General features: G+C 29.7%; 1 protein-coding gene across 2 annotated transcripts; it reads left to right on the forward strand.

Moving 5' to 3' along the window:
* Nucleotides 1-10,045: 10,045 nt before the first annotated feature.
* On the forward strand, nucleotides 10,046-14,505 carry LOC114183710 (pentatricopeptide repeat-containing protein At2g01510, mitochondrial-like). 2 transcript variants are annotated; one of them, XM_028070826.2, is made up of 3 exons: nucleotides 10,046-11,959; nucleotides 13,180-13,982; nucleotides 14,366-14,505. In XM_028070826.2, the coding sequence occupies exons 1-3, from the start codon at nucleotides 10,457-10,459 to the stop codon at nucleotides 14,367-14,369; spliced, it is 2,310 nt and encodes a 769-aa protein (XP_027926627.1). In that variant the 5' UTR covers nucleotides 10,046-10,456; the 3' UTR covers nucleotides 14,370-14,505. The 2 variants fall into 2 exon arrangements, with proteins under 2 accessions (XP_027926627.1, XP_027926626.1); XM_028070825.2 differs by lacking the exon at nucleotides 14,366-14,505 and having other exon boundaries at nucleotides 10,047-11,959; nucleotides 13,180-14,298.
* The last annotated feature ends 2,706 nt before the right edge of the window (nucleotides 14,506-17,211 follow it).

Consider the following 17,211-nt stretch of genomic DNA (forward strand, 5'->3'; position numbering starts at 1 on the left):
GAGAAAGTTGATAATGGAGGAAGCTCATAAGAGTAGCTTAAGTATTCATCCGGGTGCTACAAAGATGTATCAAGACTTGAAGAAAATGTTTTGGTGGTCTGGGATGAAGAAAGCAGTGGTGGAGTTCGTCGCACGTTGTCTAGTGTGTTAGAAAACAAAAGTTGAACATAGAAAGCCTTATGGGAAACTACAATCCTTAGATGTCCCAGAATGGAAATGGGAAAGCATATCCATGGATTTTGTGACAGGTTTACCAAAGACTGTGTCTGGTCATGATGCAATTTGGGTCATTGTGGATAGGTTAACAAAATCTGTTCACTTTCTACCTATTAATATTATATTTTCTTTAGAAAAGTTAACTCATTTGTACATAAAAGAAATTATCAAGCTACATGGAGTACCTTCTAGTATAATTTCTGATAAAGACCCTCGTTTCACATCTAGATTTTGGGATAGCTTACAAAAAGCCTTGGGAACAAAAGTTAGGCTTAGTTCAGCTTATCACCCTCAAACTGATGGACAACCAGAAAGGACTATCCAATCTTTAGAAGACTTGTTGAGAGCCTGTGTTTTAGAACAAACTGAAAGTTGGGAGAAATTTCTACCACTTATAGAGTTCACTTATAACAACAGTTTCCACTCAAGCATAGGAATGGCCCCATATGAGGCTTTATATGGGAGAAGATGTAGAATCCCGTTGTGTTGGTATGAGAATGGAAATTCCTTAGTTTTGGGTCCAGAGGTAATTCAACAAGTAACTGAGAAGATTAAAATGATCAGGGAAAAGATGAAAACTTCTCAAGATAGGCAGAAAAGTTACTATGACAAACGAAGAAAACCCCTTGAGTTTGAAGAAGGAGATCATGTTTTCTTGAAAGTTACACCTGTAACTGGGGTTGGTAGAGCTCTCAAATCTAGAAAACTTACACCCAAATTCATAGGTCCTTATCAAATTCTTAAAAGAATTGGTTCTGTCGCATACCAAATTGATTTACCTCCAAATCTTTCAAAACTTCACAATGTTTTTCATGTGTCTCAACTTCGTAAATATATTCATGACCCTTTTCATGTGATAAAACCTGATGTAGTACAAATACGAGAAAACCTTACTTATGATGTGCTTCCTGTAAGGATTAGAGATCGAAGGATTAAACAACTTCGGGGAAAGGACATACCTTTGGTAAAGGTATTGTGGAGTCAACAAGATGAAGGTGATGCAACTTGGGAATTAGAAAGTAATATGAGAGAGATGTATCCCCATCTTTTTGCAACCACGTGAATTTCGGGGACGAAATTCCTAAAAGGAGGGGAGAAATGTAACATTCCTTTTTTTTTAATAAACTGTATTATTTATTTTAAATAAAGCAATTAGAAAATCTTATATTTTTACTAATGTTTCATATTTTATCTAAATGTAGTTTAAACATTAAAAATATATTTTATCATGATGTAGTTTTTACTTATTGAAAATATAAAAAAAAAACAACAAAACTAATAATATATACATATATATATATATATATATATAAATACTAGGTAAAAATATTTAATTAAATAGTTGTGTGTAAAAATATATATATATATATATATATATATATGAATTTTCTAAAAGAGATAAAAATATATATAAAAAAAAAGTAAAAGGAGAAGAAGGGATAAAAAGATAAGAAGAAAAGAAGAAAAGATAAGAAAAAAAAAACAAAGGATAAGATGAAGAGATAAACGTTATCTCTTCATTAATGTTAGTAATGATGTGTATAGCACATGCTTAGCTTAGGTTATGTATATATATACATATGGAATAATGAAGGTTACTGGAGAAGTGAGAAAAAGTGAGAAAGAAAGAAAGGAGAGAGAAAGAGAAAGAAAGAAAGAAGAGAGAGAAAGAGAAAGAAGAGAGGGAAAGAGAAAATAGAGAAAAAAAAAGTTTAGAGCAAAGATTCAAAGAGATCCTAGTCTTCTTCAAATATTATTAATGTGCTCTTCAATCAATAAGGTAAGGGGGTGAGGTTAAGCTTTTATATATTAATTTTGATAAGCTCATGGGTTTTATATTAATCTTTTATTTATTTTGACTCATATATTATTCTATTTACTTTCATTTAACTTATTTTCATTTGTTATCCACTTATATTTATTTTATTTCATCTCCAATTATGCACTGATCCTGTTTATTTATTTATTTTATTTAATCTCTAAATATGTATTGATCCTGTTTATTTATTTTATTTAATCTTTAGTTACGCACTGATCCTATTTATTTATTTATTTTATTTTATTTATCTCTAGTTACGCACTGATCCTATTTATTTATTTTATTTTATTTATCTCCAGTTACGCATTGATCCTATTTATTTATTTATTTTATTTATCTCCAGTTACGCACTGGTCCTATTTATTTATTTGATTTGATTTATCTCCAGTTACGCACTGGTCCTATTTATTCATTTTATTTTATTTATCTCCAGTTACGCATTGGTCCTATTTATTTATTTTATTTTATTTACCTCCAGTTATGCACTAGTCCTATTTATTTATTTTATTTTATTTATCTCCAATTACACACTGATCCTATTTATTTATTTTATTTTATTTATCTCCAGTCACGCACTGATCCTGTTTATTTATTTTATTTTATCTCCAATTATGCACTGGTCCCATTTATTTATTTCAATTAATATATCTTCAGTTACGCACTGGTCCCGTTTAATTTATATTTTTGTTATTTTATTTATTTATAATGTTATAATCCTTATCTAATTATTTATTTAAAGTTCTTGCTTTGATTCTTATTTTATCATTATTCTATGATAAAAAAAAATGTGAAGTGAAAGTAAATATTATTTTATTCAGTGAGCTTGAATATAAGAAAATTACATGTACATTTTATTTTATGTTCTTTGTGTATAGTTTATACAATGACATGATTTGATAGTCATCACATTTTATGACCTTTGAAAATATTCAAGAGTATGTCAGTTGAGTGAGAGTTAAGTTAGTTTCAATAAGTTGAGATTAAACCAGTGTCAAAGTGTTTGTATTTGGGAAGTCACAGTTTGGTACACTACGGGATGAAAGGCAGAGACCATGGTGGGGTCTAAGGAAGTTTTACCAAGTAGGTGAATATCTGGATAGTTCAGAATAGCGCACTGGACTAGGATATTCATAGGCCAAACTTGGGACTATCCGATACCTGCTCGGCATCGCCAAGGTTAGGTAGTGAGTATATATCACTTTTGTGAGCCAATGAATAGCTAATATTCTCGAGAAAGAAATAATTATGATTGTACCAATATTTTATGAGAAATACTCAACTACCTAATCACTTCCCAAAGTAACTTTTGATGTTCATATTGGATCATCGGAAGTGGAATATGGATCCATATGTCTGGTAAAACAAGATCAAGTTTTGTGGTTGTAGGTCCAAATCTAGGCCCCCGGCGTCTGTATTGTTTGTTGAGTTTATTAGGATTGATATTTAAGGCTTATAAAGACCTCACTCCTTTCATATTTTTCTTTCATATGTACCTGTTGCATGAACAGAAGATGAACCTGCTTAGTGAGAGTTATTCGGGATATTGTTGGTGGATCTTCTGAAGATTAACTCATGGATAATTTCTATTAATATCTTTAGGAGATATTAAAAATATAGATAAATCTTCTATTTTGATGTAAGACTCTTAATATTATACAAATATATATTTTTGTAATATTTCATGAACAATTACAGAGATGTAAACCATATATATGAATATGATGTTATGTTATTATTAATGTTCTCTCAAGGATAATCTTATAAAAAAAATTAATTCCATATCTTTTTATCAGATAATAATTATTTAGTATAATAGTCGGGGTGTCACAGTGTGTACCTTGATACAAGAGATGTCTAGATAAAGGAAGGTATCTTGAACTCTAATAATCGTTCACACTCACATAGAGCTGAATGATTTATGTGGTGAGAGTGGCATGAGGTCCTAATCTTGGAATATATTGGGCTTAAGACATTAGAGGATTAACTTTGTGTGTGGTTGGGTGATAACCCCTTGCGTCTAGACTCTGCAGAGTTTAGAAACCAGCATAGGTGCATACTTTCTTTAAAATTTTATATCAAGAGTATAATCTAGATAATTGAGTCAAAGGACACTGCATTTGTTTGCTATCACATGAATTGGGTGCTTATTGCTTTGTATATTTATAACCTGATTTAACATTTACTTGCTTAATAACATGTTGAAAATTATTTTTACTCTAGCTTACCCTTTCTCTTTGTGTTTGTTCTCTTTTTTGGTTTTTCCTTTTTGTGATGATAACCAAATACAAATGTGAATACTCTTGTGGTCGTGATGTTGGCAGGAAGGTTGCGGTGTAGTTAGGCTTCCTGGATACTTTATCGCTCATTGTTGAGCATTTTTTCTTGTGTACTATTATTTTGTAGTTTCTTGCTCTATTAGCAAATTTCCAGTTTAATCTAATATTTGTTTAGATTATATTCATTGCATTGTGTTGTGTTTTCAGGTTTCCATTCCAATATAGTTTGGGACAATTGAAAAAGGTTAATTCTAAATATATTTTATGTCGATGCTCTAGTTTGTACTATAATCATATGGTGTTCTATTTATTAGAATTATTCTACTAAATTGGGACGTTACACTAACTATTTTTTTTATTAAAATTAATTATTTTTCAAGAATTTTCTTATAATGATAATTATTTAAAAAATATATATATAATTCAATTTTAGTACAAATTTAATATACGTGTTATATTTTCTTCTCTTTGGTCTTACTAAATTTGTATATATACACTTTTATTCATATGAAGGCTACAAAACTTACAATCACATTGATTGTTCAAGTGTTTTCTTTCTGTTAAAATCATGAAGCAAAACATAAGATTTCATGGAATCAAGCTGATGATTACGATTTCAGAAAATACAAAACTATTTTAAAAAAAAAATAAAAGTTAATTTAGGGTAAATGCAAAACTTAGATTAATCCTTACAACTTACAATAATATTAATTGTTCAAGTAGTCTAGTCTTTGTTAAAACACACAATCACCTCGTTACCTCATTAGTAAATGTGAGAATTTTAACTCAATAAAAAAATCAAAAAGTTTCTCCTAAATATAATAAGATCTTTTAAGGTGCATGGGGTGCAATTAGTTTGAAACAAGAAAATCAAACTCTAATCCATATACACTTATAAATACGAAATAATTAATAAAATCTCATATTATTCGTCATTATATATATATATATAATAGTTTTACTTGAGATAATTATGATTTTAATAATAATAAACAATTCATTCTATAACAATGTTAATTAGTATGTAACAAATTCTTAAAATTTATAAGTTTGTATGGTCAAATATGTAAGTTTTAAAGTATTGGATGTACTTTAAGAAAATATTTTATCACGTACAATATTAAACGATAAATCAACAAAATAAAAAATAAAAAAATATTACATGAAAAACATACACAAGTTACATTAAAGTTTTAGACAGAATATGAAAAACAAGAAAAGACTTAAGAGTGTGTTTGGATAGAGTATTTTAATGAAGTAATTTATTTTGTTGAAGAATTTAGATTTCTTTGTAATGAAATGCTTTGTTTGGATACAAAAATTAAAAAGCATTTCAAATGCAAGCATTGTTTTGAGGAATTTCAATAAACTAAATTAGTATAAATTCAAATACCCTCAAAATAGGTGGAATTTGAAATTCTTCTCACTCAACCTCACATTCTAGACTCTTTGGTAGGCTCGATGACACAAACGGGACCGACAATTCAGACGGGTCCAACGACCCAAATGGGCTCGACGACCTAGATGGGTCCAACGACTCGAATGGGCTCGACGATCCAGACGGGTCCGAAAACCCAGACGGGCCCAACGACCTGAATGGGCTCGATGATCCAGACGGGTTCGTCTATCGACCCGAACTGGCCCGACGACTCAGACGGGGCAGACTATCCGGACAAGACCAATGATCTGACGGGTTCGATAATCTAGACGGGTCCGATGACCTGGACAGGCCCGACAACCCGGACGGGCTCGACAACCTGGACGGGTCCGACGACCTGAACGGGCCCGACAACCCGAACGAACCCTTCCAAACCGTCAAGCCCGATGATCCAAACGGGCCCGACAACCCGGACGGACCCTTCCAAACTGTCAAGCCCGATGATCCAGGCGGGCCTGACGACATGGATGGTTTCGACGACTCAGACGGGCCCGACGACTCGGACATGTCAAACTATCCGGACGAGCCTAATGACCCAAACGGGTCCAACAGTTTGGAAGGCCCGTCCGAGTCGTTGGACCCGTCCAAGTCGTCGGCCCTTCTAGGTCGTCGGGCCCGTCCGGGTCGTCGGGCCCTTCTTGATCGTCGGGTTTCCAAATTTATCATGAACTCAAAACATAATTAAGCCTAAAATAAATATTGTTAAAATTAAATTTTATCTCACAATAAATTCAATTTTTTTTTCCAAACAAGAAATTGAGATGTAAGGTATTTTAATTTCCTTATCCAAACAAATTATTTAAAAAATGAATGGAATTTAATTGCAAGCAATTCAAATGCAAAGCATTTCAATTTCTAAGCATTGTTAAAATGCTTCATCCAAACACAAGGTAAAGAAGACCAACACAAGTTCTACTAGACTACTTAAATCTAAAGAAAAGTTGTATGCATGATACATACTTAAAATACATTTGAAATTGGTAAACTACACCTTCTAACACTCATGACACATAAAATCACTTAATCTAAAAAAACATAGATTCACTCTCAAAATATTATTCCAACACATACACATCTAACTATTTGTGCAAAAGTAGCTGGAGAGATAACATTGTCATTTAATATGTAGGTTGAGTATAGGGATGGCAACGGGTCGGGTCAGACACGGATAGTATGATATCCGTACCCGACCCGCTAAAAAAAAAATTCACCCGTTACCCGTCCATTTACCCGTCGGGTATTCGTTTAAAAAATACTCGCAGATATTTTTAAAACCCGCGGGTACCCGTGGATACTCGATACCCGCAAATATTTAAAAAAATATGTATTTTATAAATTTTTTAATATCAAATTATAAAAATAAAATATAAATTAAATTAAATTATAATTATAATTAAATTTGACATAATAAAATATATTGTTACTTCTAATTTTAATTAAATTTAACTTAATAAAATATAAATTAAATTTTAATTTTTTTGCGGGTAACGGGTACTCGCGGGTACGGATAGTATGATACCTGTACCCGACCTGTTTATAAACGGGTATTAAAATACCCGATACCCGCGGGTAGTAACTATCCATCGCGGATTTTATCCGCGGATATCCGCGGACACAGGTATTTTTGTCATCCCTAGTTGAGTCTATTACCGAGAGTTATCAATGTAAAAGTTGTTCTAAAAAGGATTTTAACACAAATACATTAAAAAAAAGTAAGTTACAAGTCATTTTGAAAAATTGACAAAAAAAATACATAGGTAGAAATTCTAATAGTAAAATTCACATAAAATAATAGTTTAATTAACAAATTTATGAAAATTGAATGATAGAATATACCATCAAATATTATATATATATATATATATATATATATATTAAAAATGGTCCATTTATTATATTTATAAGTATAATTTAACTGGAAAAAGGTCTTATATCTTTAACCAAATAAGTTTGTATACAAATTTTTGTTTAAATTATTTGATACTTTATATTTATCACTCTATCAAAGGCTACATACAATGTTTAGGATGTAATTCTTTTTACTTGATAACACAATAGTTTAAACACCCTAATTTTGATTGTGACTTAATCTATTTTAGTCTTTTAGTCTTAATAATTATTTTATTGAGAATTAAACTTATAATCTAACTCTGGCGGTGAAACACATTATTAGATATCAAGGTAATACAATAAAATCTCACAACTAAAATTAAAAGAAAAATAAACCAACAAAAAATAAAATAAATACACATTCCAATAGATATATGAAATAAATTCAAAATTAATATATGACTTATGTACATTTGTAAACATACTTTCTTTAGAAAATTGTATCAAATTTTGATTTATTTTTTGTCTTTAATAATAAAAATATTTGATCTACAAAGTCTATAATAAGAAAAAGGTTAATTCCATAGGTTTATATTTTTGTAGAAAAATTTCAAGTATGTCTCATTCTTTTTTGTTTCAATTAGGTCCCTAATTTAGAATATTTGTTGCAATTAAGTCTTATTTGTCAGTAGTACACTCACATAGTTAACTATTCATGTGTCATCACGTGATTTTTTTTAATTTTTTATAATTTAAAAAATAATAAAAATTGTCACGTTTTAAGGTGACGTTGTGTAACGTGACAAAGACAATGTGATATGGTAGTGGCAATGCCACGTGTTACTATTGAATATGAAAATTCTCAATGTGGTTCTTGTATTTGTTATTTTGTTTCAATTTGGTCCCAATTTTTTTTCAACTAAATTAATTTTTTCCTTATACCAAATTTATTTTTTATATAAATTTCACGGTGGTATTTTTACTATAATTGATATTTTTAACAAAATTAAGTTTATTTAAATGTATATTTTATATTGAACTTTATTTAAATTTTGTTTTAAATATTTATATAACTATAATTTATAGATAAATGTTAAAGTTTCTTTAAAATATCAACTTTATAAATTCAAATATAAAATTTTAAAATAAATATATTTATTTAAAATTTTACAATTCAATTTATAAAGTTCTTATTTTTAAACCAATTCTAACATTTGTCTATAAATTATTGATATATAAATATTTGAAACAATATTTAAATAAAATTCAATGTAAAATAAAAGTGTAATCTTGTTAAAAATATCATCATGACATTTATATAAATGTTAAATTTTGTCTCAATTTGAATAGGGATGAGATTGCTTCTGTTTAAAACAAAAATTGAGATCAAATTAAGATAAAATAACAAATACAGGGATTTAATTGAGAATCTTCAGATTCAACAATGATACGTGTCACTGCTAATGCCACATCGGGTGACACAACATTAGTTTGACACGTTGTATTTTTTTTTCAAAAATTATAAAAATAAAATATAAATAAAATAAAAAAATTACGTGCTGACATGTGACACATAATTAATACTGTTAATGTACTACTAACAAAAATGATCTAATTATAGCAATTTTTTTATACTGTTAATGTACTACTAATAAAAATGACCTAATTATAATAATTTTTTTTAAATAAAAACTTAATTGAGAAAAAAATTAATGGGACTTATACTTGAATTTCTTTACGAAAATGAAGATCAATTGAATGGTTTAACCTACTATGAATGAATGTTAGAGCTCGACAATTTTGTAGAACTATTGTTATCATATTCTAATCGATTTGGACCTTTTGTTCTTAATAAAAATAAAATTTCAGCCATCAATTTAACGATGTATTATTTGAGTTACAACACCCATTTTTTAGACCACTTCAAGAATCATAGTTTTTTGGATTCCACTATTATTATTGGTCGTTAGATTTGCTTTTCATAATTCATTATTTTAGCATAAACAATTAAATATTTAAATCACACTATTTAAGTTTCATTAATTTTTTTTTTATATTACTACAATCTATATTTACATATTATCTTCATAAATATTAATGATGATAACAATTACCTATAATAATAGAAATAAATTATTTATTTAAATATAAAAATAATTATATATTATTTCTCTTAAAATAACTTAAAAACGGAAAAACTAAAAAAAAAAAAAAACGACTCGTGATACTAGTTCTTTAGAAAATTGTATCAAATTTTGAATTTTTTTTTTGTCTTTAATAATACAAATATTTGATCTACAAGGTCTGTAATAAGAAAAATGATAATTAATGGTAGTATATTTTTTTAATCAATTATATTTAAAATATTTTTGGATAAATTGTCTTGTTAAATTAGGTAGAACTTGTCCCTAATCCCTTTTAAGAATGAAATACCATGACATTAATGTTAATCCCTACTGCTCGTGAACTTCAAAAAGTTTATTGTTTTAGCTCCTTAATTTCGTTCTGGATGTGAGTGACGTATAGTTAGAACAGGCTTTGGATTATCGTGTTTTAAAGTCTTGGAATATACATTGAAAATTCCAATTCTGAAGAGTTGACACTAAGAGACATGAACGCAAAGTGTTCATAGAATTTATACGTTCTGGCATATCTCATTATTCCCTGGCACGATTTTTTTTTTCTATATAATTAGAAAGTGCATTATCAAGTAGGAACTGCTCTTCAACCTTTAGCAAAAGATGGGGAATGTAAGTTTTTTAAGATGAGAATGAGATTTGAACTTTCTTGATGGTTGAAAAAGTTGATGCATGGTGAAGAAGACAGTGCGCGTGGAAGCACAATAACTGGAGTGGGTAGTTAGTATTATGGTAGCTGATGAAGAGTTTCAATACAATGCACACCAACTATGCCTATGGTATGAGGCACTCACGTTATCTTTCTACGAATTGTTTTAGGAGTAAAAGACGAAGCAGAAGCAGCAAGTCTTCATCCATCACCACCAACTCCGTCAAAGTCAAAGACCCGGACATTCTCACATGGAACAAGGTCATTTCTTCCCACATGCGCAATGGTCGCTGCGACTCTGCTCTCCGAGTCTTCAACTCCATGCCTCGACGCAGTTCTGTCTCCTACAATGCCATGATATCCGGGTACTTGAGGAACGCAAAGTTCTCCCTCGCGAGGGACCTGTTTGATAAAATGCCTGAGAGGGACTTGGTTTCCTGGAATGTTATGCTCACTGGATATGTCAGGAATCGCAGGCTCGGAGAAGCCCATAGGTTGTTTGACCTTATGCCTGAAAAGGATGTTTGTTCCTGGAATGCCATGTTGTCTGGGTATGCCCAGAATGGGTTTGTTGATGAGGCAAGGGAGATTTTTAGTAGGATGCCTCATAGGAATTCCATCTCCTGGAATGGGCTGCTTGCGGCTTATGTTCAAAACGGGAGACTTGAGGAGGCGCGACAATTGTTTGAGTCACAATCGGACTGGGAATTGATTTCTTGGAATTGTTTGATGGGTGGGTATGTGAAGAGAAACATGTTGGGTGATGCTAGGCTGATTTTTGACCAAATGCCTATTAGGGATGCCATCTCCTGGAACACTATGATTTCTGGTTATGCCCAGGTTGGAGATTTGTCTCAGGCTAAGAGGTTGTTCCATGAATCTCCGGTCCGGGACGTGTTCACGTGGACGGCAATGGTTTCTGGATATGTGCAGAATGGAATGGTGGGCGAAGCAAGAAAATATTTTGATGAGATGCCTGTAAAAAATGAAATTTCATACAATGCAATGCTTGCGGGATATGTGCAAGACAAGAAAATGGACATTGCGAGGGAGTTGTTTGAGGCAATGCCTTGTCGGAATATAAGTTCATGGAATACCATGATTACTGGGTATTGTCACAATGGTGGTATAACTCAAGCTAGAAAATTGTTTGACGTGATGCCTCAGCGTGATTGTGTATCTTGGGCTGCTATCATTGCTGGCTATGCTCAGAATGAACATTTTGAGGAGGCTCTTAACATGTTTGTGGAGATGAAACGAGATGGGGAAAATTCCAATAGGTCTACCTTTAGTTGTGCTTTGAGCACATGTGCTGATATTGCTGCCTTGGAGTTAGGGAAACAAGTTCATGGGCAGGTGGTGAAGGCAGGATTTGAGACTGGGTGTTTTGTGGGAAATGCGCTTCTTGGGATGTATTTTAAATGTGGCAGCACAGATGAAGCGAATAATGTGTTTGAAGGAATAGAGGAGAAAGATGTCGTCTCTTGGAACACAATGATAGCTGGTTATGCTAGGCATGGATTTGGTGGACAGGCTTTAATTTTATTCGAATCAATGAAGAAAGCAGGTGTTAAACCTGATGAGATTACAATGGTATGCATTCTATACATTTCATAAGCATTTAGATTTTTCATTTACAGCTTGTTGTTTGCATCAGTTTTTACCGATTTATCTAGTTGGGTGGAAATTTAAATGGTACCATCAGTACTTCATATTTTATCTAGTTTGGTTTCTAGGAGGTATAAGCTTGGAAAGGTTTAGGCTGGAATTAGATTAGGCATTGGGAAGACTTCGATTCCCTTGAATTCCCCGTGACCTTTCGTTCTTCTATTTGCTTGTACTAAGTATCTCTCATACTCTAGAACCTGCTATCTCTCTCGATAGGGAATTAATCCTTGTTAATAATACTGTAATACATCATCATTTTCTTCATCTATTACCTACCACACTTTAATTATGTTGTTACTTTGTCATTTGTTCATGAAGAAATTGACACTGCTGTAGGATATGGTGTTAAGAATGTTCTTGACTAGTTGACCTTATTAATTGGAATAGTTTATTGTCAAAGATAACTTTTTTATAAAGTTTTGTTGTTTTTTGCCCCCGCTACACTTCTAGCATTGTGCTGGAAAAGTTTAATTTCTTTAGTTATGAGTGATGCATGGCGTTGTGTACTTCTAAATTTGTTGCAAGAGAAGTGTTTCGTCGAGTACACAAAATATTACCAAAAAAAAAAATAATAATTACAGACAAAAGTGGAGGAAGAGAAAGAGAGTGTATACTGTGGTCTTTCTTAGCTTTCACCTCCATCAGTTGGCTTAGTCTACAACTTTTTGCCTCACCCCTTGTTTCTCTGACTTTGTCTTTCTTTTGTCACCATCATCATAACTTGGATAAGCAAATCCTATAAGAAATGCTACTAGAGCATTTGCGTACAATGTCAATAGCCTTAGTTTTATCTAGCTTGAGTTAATGAACCTCTTAGCTTTATTTATCTCATAAGATGTAAGATAGGTTTCCCTGCACTAATAAAAGGTTCCCTTAGTTTTCCTCCTTTGTGTGGTATCTTCATTTTTGCTGTAATCTCCTTCTTTTAGTAAAGTTTTTTTTTTTTTTTTCTGTAAATACAATTCAACTAATACTTGTTCAAGTATTTTCCTTTTAGCCATGTAAATTTTAATCAATTACTGAAAAGTTAACTAAAAAGGAGTTACTTACTCTTGTTTGTCTCTACAAATCAGTAGTGTCATGCCTTCGCTAACCCTTTTCTATGTTTTGACTTTCTGTTTATTCTTCTTCTAATTATGTTTCAGGTGGGTGTTTTATCTGCATGTAGTCATTCTGGCTTGATAGACAGGGGAACTGAATACTTCTATTCAATGAATAGGGATTACAATGTAACACCAAGTTCAAAACATTATACTTGTATGATTGATCTTCTTGGAAGAGCTGGCCGCCTGGAAGAAGCAGAGAACTTAATGAGAAAGATGCCATTTGAGCCTGGTGCTGCATCATGGGGAGCTCTATTAGGTGCAAGTCGGATTCATGGTAATACTGAACTGGGTGAGAAGGCTGCTGAGATGGTTTTTAAGATGGAACCTCACAACTCAGGGATGTATGTCCTTCTTTCAAATCTATATGCGGCTTCTGGTAGGTGGGTTGATGTTGGCAAGATGAGATCAAGAATGAAGAAAGTTGGTGTGCAGAAGGTAACTGGATATAGTTGGGTTGAGGTACAAAACAAGATTCACACGTTCGCAGTTGGGGATTGTTTCCACCCAGAAAAGGATAGAATATATGCCTTCTTAGAGGAGCTAGATTTGAAAATGAGACGGGACGGGTATGTTTCTTCAACAAAATTAGTTTTGCATGATGTGGAAGAGGAAGAAAAGGAACACATGCTCAAGTATCACAGTGAGAAATTGGCTGTAGCATTTGGAATTCTGACTATTCCTTCTGGCAGACCTATACGAGTCATGAAAAACTTGCGTGTTTGTCAAGACTGTCACAATGCCATCAAACACATATCCAAGATTGTTGGAAGATTGATTATCCTAAGGGATTCTAATCGGTTTCACCACTTCAATGAAGGTGTTTGTTCCTGTGGGGATTATTGGTAAGAATGGACGGATATGGTGAAAATTAACTTAAAGAATAGTAGTACTCTTTCTTTGGACGTATTTAATATCAATAAAAACAAAATTGTTTATATCAATATTAATGTTATATTGTTTTAAAAAAATAATAATAACATTGCATATTCTATTAGAATTAGAGTCCGATAAGAATTATTCTACAAAAGTTATTGTATTTAAACTAAGCTCTTATTCATTATCTAGATTTAGGCTGCTTCATATATGCAATTATACATGTTCAGAGCTTGTTTGTACTTTCTCAATGAATTACATTAAGCAAATATATTTCTGGAGATATACCGAAGTCTGATACACTGTTTAATTCTGTGAGGTTATAAGCATGTTGTGGTTGAACCAATTGTAGGTAGTGCTGGTGATGTATTGGAAGATGATCCAGTGGGAAGGTTGAAGGTTTTTGTATATGAAATTCCAAGTATAATAAGAAGTTTCTCTTATCTAACCCTCTCCGAATGCTTAATCTTCTTTATATTTCTTGCTCAATTCTCCCAAAGTGTTCGGTAAATGAGATACCTTTTCTATATTTGTTATGTTTTGTACATTTTATTATTTTCATAGATAATTTATTTTGTTCACATTCTATTGGGCATGCACGCATTCCAAATAACACGATCTCATTTATAATCTTTGCACGAGGCTCCCTTCCGATAAATAGTTCTTCAGGGTTCTTCCCCTGTGACTCCATTAGTGGATACCTTTTGATAAATATTTAGTCATAATGTTGAGCTACACTACACGCCTTTTTAAAGGATTATTTTTCTCCCTTTACACTAATGTGGAAAATTTATTTTCAACTTTGTTGTTGTCACTAATGGATATGGATGACCATCATTCTGGAATGCTATCAGAATGTCCTCTTTTCGTATATTTCTTTGCAATCGGACAAACAACTATGTTGGAAAGTTGAAACATTTACACTTGGTTGCACCCATGTCAACAACGACTGTCGTGGGTTAAAAAAAAAACTTTGCATAGTTAGAAATACCACAACGCATGATTGTTGTTGCAATTATCCTTATTATTTCAAAATACTTACCCACGTACCTGACCCTGATGCTACTAATGGGATATGTCATATGAGTATGAGTTTCTGCAAGTATTAATTAGTAGTAAAAACGAAAAGATCATGTAACACTGGGATTGTATTATATGCACATTGATATTGATATTTGAAATGTGTGAAATTTTGTTTCATTTCCTTTTGTATAGACAGAGATTAATAAGAATTTGACACAATCTTAACTAAAATATTAATATGATTTCAAAACAATTAACATTACAATAAAAAAACATACAAAATCATAATTTTAAAACGGTAATATATTTCTAAAACATATAATCACCTCAAAATATTAATATATTATAATATTATTATCATAAAAATAAGCATAATAATTTATTCAAAAAATATTAAAATATAAAATCTAATTAAAATTTTATAAGACAGTTATAATATAACTATCCTCTTTGAATACTTTAAAAATAACATTCGAAACTTTTTAATCAAAATTTTAATTATTTTCTAAAATAGCAAAAAAGAAAATATGAATTTTTTAAATTTTATCAAAAGTATTTAATATTATATATCACTAATTGAAATATATTACTAATAAAATTATTATAATAATAATATATAAAATAAATTACAAAAATATTTTATAAATACCACAATAAATATAACTTAGTTACTTTTTTTAAATTAATAAACTGAATTATAAAAAACATATTTGTGCGAATGCACGAGTCTTGTAAAGTTAATGTTTGCATTGATAATATATTTATTTACATGTGAATACAGGAACTTTTAGATTGAGATTATATTTCAAGATATGTTTCTCATTTATTTATATGTATATATTTTTATTTAAAATATTTTAAGTTTAATTTTATTTTTTTAATAGAATTATATTTTACAGTATGTTTGTCTTTTACATGTATTTTTATTTGTAAATTTAAAATCAATTTAATGTTTGTATCTACTTTGAAAAGAATCTTATTAAACAATATTATTAATAAAAATTATAAATATATTTCATTTTAATATAATATATAATTTAAAAGTTTAATTATAAATTTTAATTATAACCATCACTAATTAATTATTATTACTAGTTTTAATATAATCAATATTAAAATAATATTTTTTTTTTATTTTAAATAAATTATATATTTAAATATAGTAATAATTATATTAATTTTCTTTATATAAATTGAAAAAAACACTCACAAATGCATACACATTAAATAATGATTATTTTTAACATCATCTTTGCGTATTGTATTTGTTTGATAAAAAATTACATTATCTAACTACATTTTACATTAAACTAATCCGATCATACATATTTTATTTTTTATTTTAATATAATATATATTTAATAAAATTAATCTTAAATTTTAATTATATAACAATATTACTTTAATATAAATTCCTAATCAATTATTCCGTCAATTTTATAATTTAAAATAAACAAATTCATTTCAATTATTATTTTATAATCTTATAATTATTATTTATTATTTTTATAATCTATCACTATTAGCCATAATATTCATATTTTTAACTATACTTAATATTAAAATAATATTATTTATTTTAATTAATTTATTATTGAAATATACTGATAATTAATTATTTAATTTCCTTTATATTATTTAAATATTGTATTTATATTTATATATAATTATAATACTTAAATATGTAAACAAATTATTTTTTAAAATATACCAATAATTAATTATGTTGCATTACTGACAAGAAGCTTATCATAATCACTGAATCAACACGTGAAGAGCATATAAAACTGGCGGCTCTGACATAGATAATTCTTTTCGAAATACTTCGCGCGTATGTCACATTTTTTAATGTATTATTCTTTAACACTTACTATACATATACTACTATGAGTCTAACTAATTTTTAAAGGCAAAATCCCTAAATAGAAAATTGTGATCTATATATAAAATCTCAACTCTCACAAAAAATTTACTTATTTAATAAAATAGAAAAAATTATTATTATTATTATTATTATTATTTTACATATAAAAGTATTAAAATATTTTGAAAGGGATAACATTATATTTTACTTAAATTTCATTCACAAATCTTTCTATTGTTATATTGAATGTAAATGATTATATATTATATTAATTAGAAATAAGATAATTTATTTACGATAATTTCGTCTTA

Source organism: Vigna unguiculata, chromosome 5, assembly GCF_037176805.1.
Source record: "Vigna unguiculata cultivar grain cowpea cultivar isolate G323 ecotype 2 chromosome 5, ASM3717680v1, whole genome shotgun sequence".
Taxonomy (NCBI): Eukaryota; Viridiplantae; Streptophyta; class Magnoliopsida; order Fabales; family Fabaceae; genus Vigna; species Vigna unguiculata.